At 34.2% G+C, this 18,205-nt stretch overlaps 1 protein-coding gene across 2 annotated transcripts in view; it reads right to left on the reverse strand.

Moving 5' to 3' along the window:
• LOC108735473 (protein doublesex-like) overlaps positions 1-18,205 on the reverse strand; it is a 98,463-nt gene that overhangs the window by 12,514 nt on the left and 67,744 nt on the right. For both annotated transcript variants that reach the window (XM_018467439.1, XM_018467440.1), the window contains one exon: positions 14,956-15,096. In XM_018467439.1, coding sequence (XP_018322941.1) covers positions 14,956-15,096 — 141 coding nt within the window. The remainder of the gene's footprint in view (positions 1-14,955; positions 15,097-18,205) is intronic.

The raw sequence follows: 18,205 nt of genomic DNA on the forward strand, positions 1-18,205 counted from the left end.
TTTCTCAAGCATGAGTGGATCCTATTATTCATTTTTAAATAGAAACTGAAAATTGAGGCGCCAATGGTCATTTTCACCAGAAGCCTTTCAATTTTCAATAACTAATTTATGCACTTTATGACCTAATATAATATAAATTTAAATTGAATTGTTCGAGTTTAGAACGTTTGGAAGCCTCGTACCAAACTTGAAATACACTTTACTAGTTCGTTAATTTTCCCATAAGTAGATGAAGATTATGATTTCCTTTGTACTTCCACGAAGTTTTAACGAACGGATATAATTTCGGTTGATTTTCTGATAATACGTTGATATAGGAATCTTTAAAAATAAGTAATGTATGCTCGAAACTTCATGAAAATCACTTTAAGAAGTAAAATCGTACAGCATTCGTTAAAGTCCATGTCTATTGCTTGTTTAGTATCTTACATGATTCCTCTGATAACTTTCAAATTTTGCAAAGATTTTTTCGCCATAAGAACTTTCATCGAAATTTCTCTACTATATTTTAAATTTCATGAAATAAACAATATGCTAATCACAGTTCGGTAAGGGGCTGCGATCCTATAGCTGTGCAAAACGTTTCCACAGGTGATTTTATTGTGAATGTATTCGACTTACGGGTAACGCCAACTAAGCAACTTTTGTTTCGCAACGAACAAAGACGCTTTAAGAAAACGTGAACGGAATGCGAGCAGACGAACAACTCCTTAAACGAGTCAGCTCCTGAATTCGATTTGGCGCGGTGGGCACTTACTTGTCACCTAGTTTACGACTCTCCCTATCTTCCTGTTTAATTTGTTTACGAATCTTGGTCTAGATGCAATATACTGATCCTACGTTGTCTAAACTAGATTCATCGAAGGAAATAATGTATGACCTGGTAGCAAGCATTTTCCTATAGCACTTATGTAAGTAGGTATACTATGAGAGTTCGAAACAAAAATCCCAACCTTTTTTGTTCACTTTCATCCCTTCCCCTCGTACTCTGACGTAACAAGATAACAGATCATCATGGTAATGGGACGACGGCTACGGATGAGGTTTCGCGGATCCAGCAGCATAGGGGAGCATCTTATGATCAGGAATCAACGGGTGAAGGGGACCTCATGGGGGAAGGGGGCTGAGCATCCGCAGAAGGGCTCAGGAGGCCGAAGCATCCGCAGGAGAGCTCGGGAGGCCGGAGCATCCGCTGGATGGCTCAAGAGGCCGGAACATTCGCAGGAGTGGGGCGAAGGTGTAGGAGCAGGAGTAGGGGAAGGGTAAAAGTGAACAAAAAAGTTCGAAAATGAACCTTCATAAGAAGATACATGAGATTTTGGTCCCGAACTATCACATCTTATCCTATAGCAACTTGGTAATGGGGCCTGCCCTATAACGGATCATCATGATAATGGAACGACGGCTACGGATGAGGTATCCCGGACCCAGCAGCATAGAAGCATCTTATGATCAGGAATCAACGGATGAAGGGGACCCCATGGGGGGAAGGGGGCTGAGCATCCGCAGGAGGGCTTAGGAGGTCGGAGCATCCGCAGGAGGGCTTAGGAGGTCGTATCATCCACGGAAGTGGGGCGAAGGTGTAGGAGTAGGAGTAGGGGAAGGGTAAAAGTAAACAAAAAAGACAAATATGAACCTTCATAAGTAGATACATGGGATTTTGGTCCCGAATTATCATCACCAATTATCTATTGGTATGAGTAGGCAAGGTTCTAAATTACATTAGCGTTACTTATCATATGTCGGGACTAGGGTTGCCACCCGTACTTTATTATAAAGTATTGTACCCTATTTCGACTGTGCGTACGTTATACTTTACAAGACACATAAAGTACGCAAAAATACTTTATTTAAGGCCTTAAGTAAACATCGTAATTTTGTAAGCCATTATTCGAAATTCAGAGTATTTTTATATGAATAATATTGCACAGAAAAACGGCAAGCCATATTTACGGAACAACCTGATTTCCCAAATCTGTTCAAAGTAGTGTCACTTTTGCTGTCCGTTCCGGCTTCTTCAGCATTTACAGAAAGAGTATTCTCTGTTATGAACGCAAGTGGCGGGACGACAGGAATAAAGCTTCATTAAAACTAATTAAAAATGAACTTTTAGTTTAGATACTTAAATCTTTGTTTGCTATGTTTAGAGGCTATTACTGTATTTAAGAGCGATAGCAATTTGTTACTGGCTGCTAGGTGTAACAAAAAATATGTTTAAAAACAAAAAATAAAATACTTTATTTTTATGCCGAGTACTTTTTTTTTAACCTTTTATTCGAGAAATACTTTATGTAAAGCCTGAAAAGGTGGTAACCCTAGCTCGGGACATTGAAGCTACACACAAAACCTTGTGATCTGTGTAGGCTCGTTTAGGGGAAAAAACTTGAAGGTTGTGAATACCTAATACAGTTTCATTACCACAGGTTGGTATGGTGTTAATGTGTAAGGTTTTGAAGCAAATTTGAAAATTATTTTTAATTTACTTCTTGCGCATATCTAATCGACAAAAATAGTTGCGTGTTTGAAACTCAGTTTGGTTTTATAATTACGCAATGAATTTTAATATGCCTGTTAACTTGATAAAAAAACTTAAATGCTCATAAAACTTCTTGTTGGCTGCACTTGAACACGATATAAACTTGTTGGGAAAGCATTAAATTTAAGTGATTTACCCCAACTATCTGACATAAAATTAAGTCATCGTTGTGTTGTTCACTGGAAAAATATCACAACAAAAAATAAAAAACTGAATCTACCATGAAAATAAATCAAAATAATATTGCAAATAAATCCCTTAAAATTAGTTTCTGTTTGTGATAGTTTCATTTTTTTACAGCCCGGTTTTACGGCTCATTTGGTAAATGCAATTTTTTACATCGCCAGTGGTTCCGGACACTGAACGTAAAAATTTTATCGACCGTTGCTTTAACATGGAAATGTCCCCAACTTTTCTTGGTTTATAGCTTAATTACAAACTTCCTATAAATTAATGTTTTAATTATTTGCCTCGGAAAATTGCGAAAATTGCTTTTAACATAGAGAAACTTAATAAAAAGAGAAATAAACTGTTATTTAGATCACTCTTCTACATAAATCATAACAGTATTTACGCCGTTTTAATGTATTAAAGGCAGTCACCGTTTACAGTTTATTTGGTGCTTCATCCTTGGCTGTATAGCGAAACACATGTTTTACAGGCGAATCAATGTTTTCGTATTATAAAATATGAACGCAAAAAGACTCGCCCTTTGCACATGTAAGACCCATGAGATTTGAACTGGCTCTACTATAGTAGTTCTTGATGATACGTTATTAGGGTCTCTCACTTCATGATTTTATTGAAAATATTCCTGTACTATTAGTCATTTGGCCAGTGCCACGATTATCTTTTTATGCTTCTGAATTTTGTGCTGTATAGACAGCAAAAAGTCGTGCCTTTTGCGTAAACTTTTCACAAGATAGATCACGTTCCAGTTCCAGAAGCATCGGACGTGTGACCGGTCGTCCTGCACTCTTTTTTAATGAACTTAGAACGATCTCATTTAATATAATTTCCATTAAGTATACGTATATGTAAATTATAACCGAAAAACATAAAATGAAAAAAAAAAATTGATCCTTAATGGTAAAGATAAATGTTTTCATTCGGGTCTTTGACAGTCCTACGAAGTATCACAAGATAGCCCCGTTGGATGGTATATGTATTATGTTAAGTTTCTGGAAAAGTCAATTAGCAACATTGTAAAAAATAGTAACATCTAACCGATTTGAAAAGGAAAACTTACGTGATAATTCAATAAGAATGCAATAATTATCATTTGATAGAATTTCATCTAATAATTGCATATGCAAATTGAGTATTGAAGTCATTGTTTGAATTAATGGCTTGATTTTTATGGGCCACGTGTAAACACTTAGGTATATATTAACACTATGTATATCTGAGATGACCTTACTTAGGACTTAATTTGCATCGCAATTTTCTTACATAATTTTTGCATACGGAGAAAGGACTTTGTGCTATATTATATTGCAAATAGGTAGGCTATAAATTTTTCGCATTGTGTTTAAAGCAATAATGATGTTATTACGAAATTGTTTCGCAATGTGGAAAACTTTTAATGGCTTTTTAATTAGGTTGACGTGTTTTAATTAGATGCGTACGCCCAAATCATAAGTACAAGTAAAGCTGGGTTTAAACTAAGCAAGCTATCGAACGGTCGTTTGTCATCGTCCCATCCTATTCACAATTATTGCTTCAGTTACTGTATTTTCGCATTTCTGTCAGTGATCAAAAGCGTTGAACACGAGAGCACGATTTTGGTTTGTGTAACAATTTTTAACAAGTGCGGTAATGGCTCAGTGGTATGGATGTTTGGCTACCATGCAGGAAGGCCCGCGGGCTTCATTCCCGGCCTGTGCTACACTTTTTTTCTTCTTGATTTATGTTATGTTTTTTTTGTATTTCTTCTTCAAATCGAACAATTAAAGGTGACAAATATCAATTCGATTTAAAAGAGGTTGACTATCCTCCCCTACGTGACACTGCTTGGTGGAAGAGATTATTGTTAACGTTTTATACGGTCGGTTATACATTTTCTCCACTGGTATATTCATGGCAGTACTCAACCGAATCCTAACTAAATACTTATGAAAAGTTACAGAGCCGTGCTTCTTCACAAAAGTATTACCTATTCTGTAAAAAATTCCGCCGGCTCGCTGTGTTGTTTATGTAAAAAGAAACACGTAACCCAATACCAATGCGGCAATACGTAAAAAACATGCGATCTTCATGTCGCAATTGCTCTTTTGTCATCGATTTTCTTCCAATCTGTTAAACGGCACAGTCAGTTGGCCATGTCTACTTCGACCGCAATCAATTTCTGCTCTGATTTCACGTGACGTTGGCAGAACGGGTGACGCGTATATCGTGTCGTATTTAATAAAATGTAAGTTAAATCAGAGGCCAGACCCGCGTGTAAGAAAGAGAGAAAGCCAAATAGTGCGGTGCGTACGCGAGCGTGTTTGCGAACCGACCGACGCGACCGGTTCTTTATTTTATTACCTTTCAGAAGTCGTTTTTTTGTAATCTTAATATACACGATCGTTCAACTACATGGACGTTTAACTTGTGATTATGTCTCGATAGAATCATGTCAAATTAGTATAATAACATGGAAAAACAAAAAAAAAAGTAAAAAATTGCCTACAAATAAGCGACGTAAGCGATTTATCCAAGAAACCGTCGCTGATCTAATTGCGTGAAGAATCGGAAACTTAACACTAACTGTTTATGCCATGTGTTAAGGTTTAAGAATTTTCTATAAACTCTTATCGAAATGAGTCGCCATTATTATCAAACAAACTTGCATACTTGCTCCTGTGCCTTAAATAGCACTCCCTAATTACATACATATGCATTTGTTATTACTCAAGATCATATATATATAACATATTATCACCCCTACGAATCTTTATTTAGACTTATCAAAATTAAATTATTTATTATAGTTTCGTTAAGGTGCCTTTAGATTGAACGACAATGTTCAAAATTTTGCTCATATTTCATACGACTTATTCGCCTAGTCTAGATGCGTCTTAAAAAGTATCTATAAATAACACAACACTAAATATAACGATTTGAGAGAGAATTTTGATTAGCACGATTTTGTCGCCAGCCTCTTGAAACGCTTTATATAAATTATACTTTTTAAATGTACATTTTGTTCGATATGGATAACTGCCAACGTTCTCAGGTTTAAGGTTGACAGATAATGATGTAGACAATCTTATTGCGCTCTCACAAACTTTGCACAAATAACAGTTTCCTTTCAGAGTCTGTACTGCACAATTATTATCAATGTAATTAATTGGAAGAATGCATCCTCTTCTTATTAGTCTATGTTTATAATAATTTATTGTATTTTAAAGACCAAGCGGTGCATTATTCATGAATGGCGCCTTTAAATCGTTAAATTTATGTGTACAATCGAAGTTTTCTTTTGCGTGCTTTGTTACAATATCAAAATCATTATACCATACCCGATTTATCAGGCTGCCAATAATTACCGTCAATAAACCGATATAATGCCTATAATGATGGTGGATGGAGCTAGCGGATAAAATTATCTGTTATAACGCTCAAGTTATAACTCGGTAAATCGTATCTTACACTTTTTAAAATTAATTATTTTAATTAGCGAATGCGCTTTTAATAAAAAGTGCGCCGATTCAGTGCACAGTATGTCTTATACAAATGTAAAAAATTGTATAAACCTATTTAGCATAAAACAATTACGTCCAAATAAGTCTAATTTTTCGCCATTAATATAAAAGATATTATACGAAAAGTACTTTGGTGATGTACTATCTGGTCGTATTTTAACGTAAGGATTTGAACTGTTAATTTAGACTGTTCTGATTACTGACATATAGATAATTTAAATATTTCTCTTTATTTCTGCAAAGTCAGTTATCTTTTATCGTAACATACACTGTTAATTATGTGAATGCGCAATAAGGATAAAATAGCACCCAATCGGATAATTTTTTGAAAACGACTGGATGACATTATTTACAGTTAACTCCATGATTAAGTCTGTCTGTGAAGATTAAATACCTAAAGATTTTGTGTAAAAATTTCTATTAACACAGTATGTACTACAATATGCATTTCCATTAAACAGTTAAAATCAACAGATAGAACTGAAATTACCCTTATAATTTGTAAATTTTGTTTAAGTTAAATGCCATGAATAAATAATCAGACAACAATCACGGTAATCCTTTTAGAACTTCAACTTTTACGATATTGTTTGGTAAATGTTGTAGTACCTAGCTGTCTATCCCTCCTTCTGTGACTGTGTTCTATTGATAATAATTTTTTCATTTTTGACGTGACAACGTCTTATAATTCGATGGAGCCGGCTGCACGAAAACACATGACTCATGCGGCGTTACCTCGCTCTGAGGCGTTCCATTTAAGGCTTGAAGTGCAAGCGAGAGCGCGGAACGAGCGACAAAGAGGCACAATCGGCCTCCGCGTTCGGCAGCGTTCGACATCTGTCTCTCTCCTACTTGAGTGAGCGATGCGTCCGCGTGGACAGCTGCTATACAATAATACATTTCCATTTCCCTCCTTCTCTATACCCATACAAAATATCTATCAAAAAATAAAATTAAAATTTTCTTTTGTAAAATGAAACCATTCCATCAGTATTTTCTTATGACGTCACGTTCAATTATCGTCAGTAAACCGACTTTACAGACAACCGATTTTTTTATCAAATTTTCGCGGTTGTTGATCGCATGATCTGCATTGTAGGCGACTCAAATTGTACATAAATCATGAATAGATTCTTTGAAATATTTAGACCTCTAACCACGCCCCTAATTAGATAAATTATTATTTCCGTAAATTCGCTGCAAGTAATAAATGGTTTTTCTTTTAATTAGATTAACACGAAACGGAAGTTATTTTAAATAATTTGTACCTACCTGCGATAAATTTATGAAGAAATTATGAAACATGATATGGCTTATAAATCATTCTTATATTCTTCTTTAATTTGACATATCTAACAATAATTTGTTCAGGCACGCAAAACTCAATTTTCATACAGATTAATTTTGATCGGCCGTGGAACTAAGGTGAATGAGTTTCTGAAGTATTGTTTCCGTTGTACAAACACGAAATATTTTCTTTTAAGTTCTGGTTAGACAATGTTTAATTAATACGAAATATTATTCTGAAAATTCATTTCTGAATTTTTACCCACTACAAACTACCTCAAATTAATGAGGGAAAAATTGTTGCTGCCGCCGGGAATCGAACCTGGGACCTTTGGCTTTACGCACGTTCGCAAGCACAATAACTCAGATAAATTGACAACGTAAGTTATTTGTTTCTTTCTTCATTTGTTATTTTTCTTCTACCTCGTTAATATTAGGCTTGATTTGAAATAATAATAATAGGCGTCCCGAAATATTAATTTTATCTTACGTTCAGTGAAGCCGGTGGGACGATAACAGTTTAAAGTGATATGCGGTAGGAAAGGTAGTATGATTGGAATGTTGTAAATAGTATGCGCTACTGATAAGTGTCACGCAGCGTAGCAAATTGTTATGATGTGGTGACCAACGCATTTAGCAATTTAATGCCATAGAGACGTTTCTTCAGTTGGACATAGCTAAATGGAAGATTATATTCCCGGAGAATATTGTTCCAAGTTTTTACGTTCAACTATTTTATAAAATAATACGGCGAATGCAAACGACTAACTCGTGGCAAGTAACTGGTTTAATTGCGCCTAATTGTTTTTAAATTATTATTTACTTACTGAATTTGATCATAAAAGGACTTGTCTCTCTGTAATTACGCGGGTTTTATGACAATTTTACAGCCTTTTTATCGTCGCAGAATATTATTTATTACCCGTAATGCGGGGTTTCTGCTTCTCGTAGACTAGCGGGCCTTTCTTATATTCCTAGTAATAATATTTTTGAATACAAATTGTGATGGAATTATTTATGGAATAATGGCGGGTAATAAATCCGAGAAGAAGAGAGGATCCTGCAAACTGCAAATGCACGTTTTCTGCAGCGTCCAACTACACATTTTATTAGCACTCTTTTTATTTTTCGCCCCGGCCGTAAAACTCATCCGACTAACGTAGCTCGCTCTTCGCTAGCTTATACAAACGTATCTACTCTACCTTTCCGAGCCCAACACAGAACTCACGATCAGTGTCATCGGATATTATCCACCCGAATAAGAGCAAGCGCTACCAGCCAGAGAAAAGCTCAGCTTCAACGTACCGTGCCAGACGGAAAAGCCGAACGAAGAAAACGGGCTCAAATAAAATTTAAATTTATTGGAATCAGTCGACGCTCCGTAATGCCGGATATGTTACCTTTGTCCATATATCTATCCATCTATTATTTGCCTATTCTAGATACAGAAGTAAATAGGACAACGCTTTTCATAACAGCAATGAACAGCAACATAACGGAATATTTGTTTCATTCGAAGGCAATCCAAAAACTGCAAAGAAGGAAAATAGAATAGATAGAACTGATAGATACGTACAATTGGGAATCAATATCTACTCTATGGATCGAACGGGAAGTTGCCTGAGAACTATTAACAGATATTATTAATAAGTATATAATTTGCATTGAAAATCATCGTCACATCTGATGAAAGTACCTTCTTACGATATCGCCAGGTTAAATTATTGGCGGTCAATTCTAGTATTTTCTAAATGAGTATGGATCACAATTTGGAGCACCACAGAGCAATTTTGATAAATCACCAGAAAACATAATTTTATTTTTAACTTTTACTTATATTACCTATAGAATTCAAAGCGTTAGATGTGGCAATCGAAATATCATTCTTGTTGTTTTATGAATTCGTTATTATTTACCCTGACGATAGGTGTACAAAATTTCATGATACATATATTGAGATGATGACCCAAGAAAGAAACGAACGTTTTTTATGTTTGATCTCGTACAAAAAGATGTTAGTTTAATGCTTACCGAAACTTAGCCCGATTAAGAAATTAAAAAAAGTAAATATACTTTTAAAAATAGTAAGTGACCACTTTAAATTTTTTAATTGAATTGATTTTTGGTGAACATTGTTAAAAACATGTTAAATCAACGTATTTTTTGTACCATTCTATCGTGTATGATAATATTAAATTGAACAGCACTTTGTAATTTTGTCAAACTATAAAACATATGTACATATGTTCGACATTCACAATTTTCTATTAATTGTTGCTCGAGGATGTAATAGCTACAGCGGCGATGGCGTGGTTGTTTTTCCTTTAAATTTCCAATGATGGGTTTTGAAGTGGGCTCTTTCATTCTCGTAAACCTCGGAAATAAAGCAACTTCCACCACAAACGAATACGTAAATAGTAATTTGCAAATTCCAGTGGTTGCACTAAATTTCTAATACGGTTAAATGTGTTAAAATTGTTTTTAATGTATAACCGATATAAGTAACTTTTACGAAATTTTAGACAAAGCAACCTATTCGTAAATTTATATCTGTAAAAGGTAAAAACCGATAATAAAATTTTTAGAAAAATTACTGTCAGATTGCAGAATTCATAACGTTAATAACAAAGTATAGTACTATTAAAAATCTCTCAATTTTATCAGTCTTTCAACAAATTTGAATTCAGTTTAGATTAACCAGAATGGCTGGGGTCATTATCAGATTTTAGGTTGAGCTTTAGTTACTCTTTTCTTTCTTGTACTAACAGGAATTTATAATTAAAGTTTTCATGCAAATGTTACTTTTTTGTGATTCAAGTGTAATCAAGTTCTATAGTGGTATTGTTTAGTCTAGAAGCACAAGTATGTAATTAATAATCGACAGCAGATTAGACGATATTCTTAACAGTTTTTCTAGGTTATATCAGTGCTTTTTCATTGAAATTCCATTACGTAATTAAACAGATTATTATACACTTTATATTTGTGTCTTCAAATGCTATTTCAATTGTCTATCCCAACGTTTACTCTGCCTCTTAACATAAGCAAAGTGATAAATATCTTAAGAAGATTTTTCTTGAGATGTGTGTTGTATTTGAATTATAAGACAGTCTCGATGATGTGCTAGATATCTTCATCAGTAAAGGTTTGGTACGTTTTCTTGAATTCCTTCTCACAAAATGACTCATACAAATAGTACCTCATAATACATTATTATTTTGATTAGAGCAGTGAAAAGTCATTAAATTCTCATCAATTTTAACCATCCGAGTAAAATTTTGGCAAACGTGTGCTACATAATACATAATTTAATTTTCAGTAATTTAAGTTTGCGGGTAATTATTTTGGCAAGAAGGAATTCCTGAAAATAGGTTTCTACATCTTATGGTGCATGGATTTAACATTCTCAATTAATAGGAAACGTAGATACTTATAATTTATTACCCATGTGAGCCAACAAAATGCTCCAAGTGTCGTAATGTAGTACACTGAGAATTCCAAAATGGTCATAATTTTTACTAACTTGTGTTTTCAAAATAGAAAATTATATCACCAAATGATAAAAAATCAAGGAGCCTTGAAGGACTACTTGAACTTGATTTCAAGTCAGTACAAGTCAAACTTTTAGCTCAAAATTAAGATCAAGTCGTGAATCCTTACGAGTGGTCCATTTAATCAACGAAATATTGCACATAATCTATGTTTTTACTGTAAGATATCACACACTTAAATTGATATAACACATAACTGACGTACATTGTTTATATCGTATTTTCTATATTATTATAAATTCAATGTACTGGTTTTTTATAATATATTACTTCAAATCCATGTGCCTCCTATATCCACATATTTAGTTCCACTGAACAGAAATAAAAACAGTAAATTCAGTGCACTACCAGTTTAATGAATTGAGACAATTTGCAGAATGTTAGTTCTTTACGTCAAAATATTTTCTTGCTTGTTCTCTGTATGTCAAGCTTTCTGTAATTCTTGGCACGAACTCTATTGAAAGTGCAACACACGGACTCGAAACATCTGTTTATGTCAATCAAATACCACAATACCCACGTCTCGGTCAAGTATATTTTCACGCTTATGGTTAACGTTTGAATAGGATATGCATTTAGGTACTGCTAAATAATAAAATGTCACAGGTAGAACAGAATATCTATTATCGAAAGAAAGTTATTGAGCTAACACTAGATATTCCAAGAAATTTTTAACCAAAAATTAATAATCTTAAAATACAGTCAATCTTAACCGCCCCTCCCCCCCTTTTTCAAATACGTTTTGGGAAAATTACAGAAGATACTACACATAAATTAAGAGGAAAAACGAGAAGAGTTAGAAGGATTTAAGGAAAGAAATATTGAGGAAGAGGATACTAAGGATCTGTAGAGAAAGTAAATAGAGTGGTAGCAAATACTTAGATGTTAACAATAGTTGCCTTTTAGCTTCTAATTGATTTTAAACAGTTTGCTTAATCAAGGATGTCGTTTTGATTTATTTTTAAATTAACTTTTTATCCGCCATACGATTCGGATTTACCACTTACCTAAGTAAGGTTACTGCTTCAATTATAATACAGTTTTATTGGCTTTAAATATTAATTACTGACAATGTAGGTACCTATTTAGAAGCAATTTAAATAAAAGAAGAAATATTGTAGGTACTAATAGTAAATTTGAACTTTATAAGCTTGTTTTCGTTCTGTTCTTCTCTCTTCTCTGTTCTTGTTGTGCGTCTTCATTTTCATTGTTTCTTCAATGTTGCAATCCAGGATGTTACGCTGTCTTCATCACGCATATAAATTCACGATAGATTTTGATAATTAAATAAATGATCACGAGAATCGCACATGAAAGCGACCGTTTAATACTCTAACATCTTAAAATAATATCACTCACGACTATAACTACTTTGTATAATTTAAATTTCGACGACTTACCTAGCGCGGAAAAGGATAACGGAAAACAAACACGACACGGGTCAACAAGGAACATCTAAATAATACACTTCTTACGCGAAATCTAGAAAATACCGCAACTGGGGAATTTCTTTAAATCTATGTTGCTATTTTAATAAATGTACGACGGGTTTTTGTACACCTAAATGTTTGCATTTTATACTAAACACTACGCGATATTAAATGAGGACGTTGCATTTGAACTGAAGGTTTACACTCTTGAAGTTGGCATCGCTGAAATATCTTCTCTCTTGATTCTTGCCATCTGATGGTGAAAAATACACACATGCGTTACATGGGGTTAAAAATAAAAGTAAAAGGAGGGTTATCCAAAGTGAGAATGTTAGAAATAAAAAAAGGATAATTGTGTACTGGTTCGAAAAAATAAAAAATACTCATAGTGTTACTGTTTAAATAATGCTAAATTTTGAAAAATAACATTAGTTAATTAATTTTTAATCATCCATACTGACGTGTAGAATTTCGTAGTTCAACTCCATCATACATGTTTAGATTGTGCGCTCTTGAATAATCGTTGACCGCTCGCTTTCCTATTAGAAATCATTATTTCACTTATAATAATTAGCATACATGCTACTGTATCTAATGATATACTGCATTTAAAGAAAATATGTAATAAAGTAAATGAATGAAAAAGGAGAGACTCGTCCCAATTTACCACAACGAACTTTATTGAGCGGACACACGTTTTGTCAATTTTTTTGAGACTCGAGTCTCATGTTGTTGATGATCACGTAAGGGATCAGTGAAACACGTATCCTCAGCTCAATAGAATTTATCATGGTCTCTCTTTTTTCATTTATTTAGTTACTACAGGTCTAATTTAGCGCTTCATAGTTGCTCATCTATTCAACGAATGTTTTAAATTTAATGTTAGCTAAAGTAAGTTTATTTTAAGGCTGACATAGTCTGAATTAGTGCCTGACACTTTAATAAATATGTAATATTTTCAACTTTCCTTTACACTTTATTCAGATTTAGAACTGGCAGAATTGTGCAAGCAAAACGGCGGGAGTATTTAACAGTAGAAAAGTTAAAAAGCTCCATCATAATATGTAAAGTTTTGAGAAACGTAATTTATAAAAATGCGGAAATTGCATTTGAGTCACACTCATTCTACTATATAAAGTTACACTAGTCTAACTTCTAGGTATGTATCAATGCCCTCAAGCATTTTCCCAAGTATTTATTAAGTATTTAAATTTTTATGGAATAGTGTTTATTGTTTCATCTCTTTTTACGTATTCAATTATTCTTTTCTTTTTCAAACAACTAATTTCAGTGAGTAAAAGAGCTCACATGATTTTCGGCATTATGACGATGCTTTTTAACTTTTATAATTTAAAACAGACCATTTTTTTGTCCAGAATAATAATAGAATTAACTACACTAAAACATAAACAATGCTAAAGCTTTTGTACATAAGCTTACGTATTTATTAAATTGTCGCGGCGCTACGGGCACGACACTCACAGTTAGGGTTGCCACCTTTTCAGGCTTTACATAAAGTATTTCTCGACTAAAAGGTTAAAAAAAGAAGTACTCAGCATAAAAATAAAGTAATTTTTTGTTTTTTTGTTACACCTAGCAGCCAGTAACAAATTGCTGTCACTCTTAAATACATTAATAGCTTCTAAACATGACAAACAAAGATTTAAGTAAACTAAAAGTTTATTTTTAATTAGTTTTAATGAAGCTTTATTCCTGTCATCCCGATGCTGAAGTGGGCGGAACGGATAGCAAAAGTGACACTACTCTGAACAGATTTGGGAAATTAGGTTATTCCGTAAATATGGCTTGCCATTTTTCTGTGCAATATTATTGATGTAAAAATACTCTGAATTTCGAATAATCGCTTACAAAATGTTTACTTAAGGCCTTAAATAATGTATTTTTGCATACTTTATGTCTTGTAAAGTATAACGTACGCACAGTCGAAATAGAGTACAATACTTTATAATAAAGTACGGGTGGCAACCCTACTCACAGTCTTAATTACGTGTCTTAATTATTTACGTTCTGTTTTCAGGAGTTTAAAGAGAAATTTGAAATGCTTATCTCTCTTTTTCTTTTTGTGTTTCTAATCTTCTGTTATAATTGTTTCAGTATCATTCCGATTTTGTTTTCGCGAACACCAAAACTGACATCAACCTCAGACGATGACTTAACATCCTACTAACTAACGCTAACCGATTAGTGTGATTCAGACTTGACAAATCACTTAACTGTCACATTTGTTGAATAAATGTAAGATGTCATGCACCCGTGCAGTGCTATCATACGTAATTTCACCCTGCAACTTGTATTATTGGAGTTACACGACAATGCAGTATTTCATTTTACATTACATTCGTAATTACAGCTATATATTATACATTAAGTAAGATAGTCAATGACACAAATTGTGCCAATTGTATTCTTGAGAAAACAAAACATTACAAAAAGCAACTTACCCTCGTCTATGCGCCGTGACGCTTCCTCTAAATCACCACGTGCGTCCTTTAAAATTGCATACATAAGAGGCATCATTTCCCAGGGATATTTAAATCGTTCTAATAACTTCTGGCAGACTTCCAGCAAGTCAGTAGTTTGTACTGTAACAATACAAATTAGCGTTAGTGGCCATACATTCTTGAACATAAGGCGCTATCTTAAAATAACAGCGAATTGATTGAGATACATTAAATGATGACATAGCCCATCACTGAAGTCCCACATGCAGCTCTTGGAACTGATTTGTCAAAGTTACTGAGGCAAAACGAAAGGAACGACAAGTGTAAATTAAACGATTTGAGTTAGCATATAACATTTATATATTTATATCTCAGATACGTCGATTTACATATTTATTTATCCAGTAAATACACACATACTTGTAATAATTATAAGTTTATTTGAACAATATTTTTGATCACGTATTTAAATAGTATGACGGTGGAGTGCTGCCCCTAATACTGGCCGGGGTTGAATTCACCCTAATCAGCAAACAGTGGCTACCGCCGGTGCCAGGGACAGTAGTTCAGTAGTTCTGATCCCCAGCCATATTCTTGATAACTAGTGGTAAAATGGCTATAATTTGCCGCTAATTCGTTCCCAAAAGATGGTACATAACGTACCTGAAAATATAAAGATAGGAGACGAAAAATTAGAGGAAGTGGCTGGTTTTACGTATCTAGAAAATCAGATAAGTTTGAGGATTGAGTCGCCTTCAATAAAAAGAAGTCACTTCAATGCTCGCGAACGATTAATTTATAAATTTACAACAGATTGTTAAAGCAGTATGTTTGGAGTGCGACGCTGTACGAGTGCGAAACATGGACGGTGGACGCGACGGAAAAGAAAAGATTAAAAGCGTTCGAAATGTGGTGTTATAGACGAATGATGAGGATACCGTGGATAGAGAAAGTCAAAAATAAAAAAGTATTAGAAAGAATAGGAGAACAAAGGACTCTATGGAAGTTAATAAGACATAGACGAGATACGTTAGTACTACACCTTTTCAGGCTTGAAGATCTAGTCAGAGACATATTAGAGACAGAAACAGGTGTTAAGAGGAATAGAAGTAGGTAGACCTAAATTAGATTATTATTCACAAATAGTTAAGGATGTGGGATGTTCTGGTTTTAGAGAAATGCGAAAATTAGTTCAGGATAGGAAACAGTAGAGATGCGTGTCCAACCTTAAGACTGACAACTTTATAATGATGATGAATTTAGTCTACCCCCATTTCTCTTAACTCGTCCATCTGCTTCTAATATATGTATCTAATCTTCATGGCTGAGAAGGTGTCCTACCACCCTATCTCGCTATTTCTTATTGACTTTCATAGCGTTTTTTATTCTACTCTTACTATTATTTCTTAATTTCTGACCTGTTTTGTTTACCACCTGTAACAACATTTCGAACCCTTCTTGAACTGTTTCTTTTTAACCGTGTCGATAGTTCACGTTTCACAGCCTTATAGAACCGTACCCTTTCACAATCTTTTTCGAATTTTAGAATTAACCGTTCTCGAGCATTGAAATGGCTTGTTTTTGCTAAAGGCGCTATCCTTTGTTTTATATATTCGATCCTGAATTATCTGAGTTCCTTTCGATATCGAAAATCAGCGATGTAGAAACGGCGTAGAGAAATTCTGTAATGGCTGTAATTTGTCTATTGTTTATTAACCGACTGGAGCGACAAATTTTTGGATTTGGCAACAAATCAGCGACAAATTATGGTTCACTTTAGAAATACGAAATATAACTTTGTTGTGCTAGCTTAGCGTAGGTACCTATACATATGTACTCTTGACCATGCTGCTATCTTCATACTCTGTCGAATTTCAGTTTGCTGTGCGCACGTAACTTCCGTTGCCTATTAAAATTCTACTCTGATACGCCAAAAACAAGTTTAAATTCAATAAGGATACTTTCCTCTTAATTACGACGGAACATGGTACATACAAAAGGCTTGGTAAAAGGAGTTATTTAAATTAAGTTTTTAATTTGTTTTGTGTAAAACCATAACTTGGTGTGCATATATATATAACAATTAAAGGTTTAATCTTTTAATGGAGTTCACTGTAAATGTCCGCTTGGAATTTCGGATTTTTTTAATTAGCTGTGTGTATTTAATCTTTAGCTAAACAGTAGGTATATCCTTTAGGTGATCGTTTGCTTTTATACATCATAAACAAGTCATTAGCAGTTTTCTTTTCCTTTCTTACACTTATTCGTGTTCACAATAGAAGTAGGCAAAAGTGACTGGCAAAGTGCTTAATGGTGAATTATTCATTAAAGCGGGCATACAAACGTGCTTATACAGCACACATGCATTCAAACGACTGCCACGTATAGTACTGTTACGAGCGCGTTCTCTTGAAGTCCATCAACTATTTAAAGAATTAGTTTAATTGTCTAGCGGCCAATCGCAGCTTACTAACTATCTGACCCCACCTCAATGAGAATGGTTGTGGCCAGTAATAAGGCCGACTAATTATTTTTAAAAAAGCGAAGGTAGCAGCCAATAGCGTGATTATACAAGAGGAAGAAGTTCATTAATTCAAAGCCTTAGCCGCTCTGTGGCTAATCTGTTCGTCTTTCTCATTAGCCATGTTAACAGTTTGTCTTGAAATGACTTTCCACATGTTAACCTTTCTTAGAACATAATAAAAGTGTTTCTGAGAAACGTCACATCAGATTTTCGTGGTTCATCATCACCAAGCATCATAGAAATGTATGTAACAGGTGGAAATTGGATAATTCGCAAAACAACTTGGTAATACGCTTTCTTCCCACCCTCTTGTGGTTGCAAATGGTGTCCGTCCTGATCAGAGGATCTAGGATCCTTTCTATACATAACCTCACCTCCAAAAGGTGAAACTAAAACATTTAGTAAGCGTATTAAGTGTCTATTACCCGAATTAAGTCCATTTCTGCCTATTAGTAAGTAAGGTGACCATACGTCCCGGATTGGCCGGGACAATCCCGGATTTCCACCTTGCGTCCCGGATTTTTCTAGAAGCAATATTTGTCACGGATTCAGGTTTTTTGTCTCGAATTTTTGAAAAAGTTCTTATTTTCAATATTTATTTTAAATATATTTCAAGTAGAATTTTACGAAAATTAGCAGAGTTCTTTTTCTGCCTGCCTGGCACAAATGCTTCTACGGAAAGAATATTTTCTTTAATGAATAGCCTTTGGACAAGTGACAAGACTC

Source organism: Agrilus planipennis, unplaced genomic scaffold (genome assembly GCF_000699045.2).
Source record: "Agrilus planipennis isolate EAB-ADULT unplaced genomic scaffold, Apla_2.0 scaffold91, whole genome shotgun sequence".
Classification (NCBI taxonomy): domain Eukaryota; kingdom Metazoa; phylum Arthropoda; class Insecta; order Coleoptera; family Buprestidae; genus Agrilus; species Agrilus planipennis.